At 42.3% G+C, this 917-nt stretch overlaps 1 protein-coding gene across 1 annotated transcript; it reads left to right on the top strand.

Annotated features, from left to right (window-relative positions):
- Positions 1 to 198: 198 nt before the first annotated feature.
- Positions 199 to 554, top strand: Tsp_15297 (conserved hypothetical protein; the record flags this gene model as incomplete). Its single annotated transcript, XM_003368321.1, has 1 exon — positions 199 to 554. A coding segment is annotated over one exon (356 nt), but the record flags the coding sequence as incomplete, so codon positions are not given.
- Positions 555 to 917: the final 363 nt, after the last annotated feature.

Here is a 917-nt window from a genome sequence, read left to right on the forward strand (position 1 = left end):
ATTCACCCGATTTCTTTCTGTGGTGTTGGTGGTTCGAGAATCACCTGCCAAGCATTAAGGTTGGTTCGCCTTTGGCACAGCCCTGTCAGAGGAGAACAAGCTGAGGAAAAGTACGAACTGGAAGCGATGACCGCCCCGGTACTCTGCGAAGATCTTTAGCAGACGCCAGTGTCACCTAAGGATTGGCCTCATTTCCAGAACCTGAACCTGACGAAGGAGGACACAGAGCTGACACCAGTCCATTTATCATAATCAGATTGGACAGCTATTTCCGCTTTCTTGGAAGGCAGGTGATTCGTGATGGAGATGATGATCCGGTAGCCGTGGGGACCCGGCTCGGGTGGGTAACCTGCGGTCCGGCGTCATTATCAAGGGAACGAAAATACAGTGTCCACTGCATCAGAACGGAGGATCGTCTGAACGCAGCCCTCCGGAAGTTCTGGGAGTTATTTATTATCGCATTCCTCGATCCGGAGACTGAGTCCGGACTGACTGACTTGGACCGGAGGTCTTCACTTCCCGACTCCTTTGACTTAAACCAACCTGATATCTAACTGACTCGAACAATGATAATTATAAACTATTCATGCATCTTTTGAAGGGATAACTTTTGCTCATGATATATATTTTATGCAGCGTACGATAATCGCAGTTACTTATTAAATTTTTACTTTTATTGCATGCTATTCCAATAATAATAGCAAAATATACTGTGAATATCAGAGTCCACTAATTGCTTTTATTTATTATAGACTACTTCTGATTTTCTCCTACGGAAAACTATGAAACATTGTTTATGCTTTCTTCTTTACCTCTCCTTGCAGTTATTGTACAAGGAAGATCATTTAAATATTCCATCAAAGAAATTTTTTGCAATTATTCTTGTATAAATCTTCAGTGACAAGAATAGTGGTAAA

The sequence above is a fragment of the Trichinella spiralis genome (assembly GCF_000181795.1).
Source record: "Trichinella spiralis strain ISS 195 chromosome Unknown Scfld2685, whole genome shotgun sequence".
Taxonomy (NCBI): Eukaryota; Metazoa; Nematoda; class Enoplea; order Trichinellida; family Trichinellidae; genus Trichinella; species Trichinella spiralis.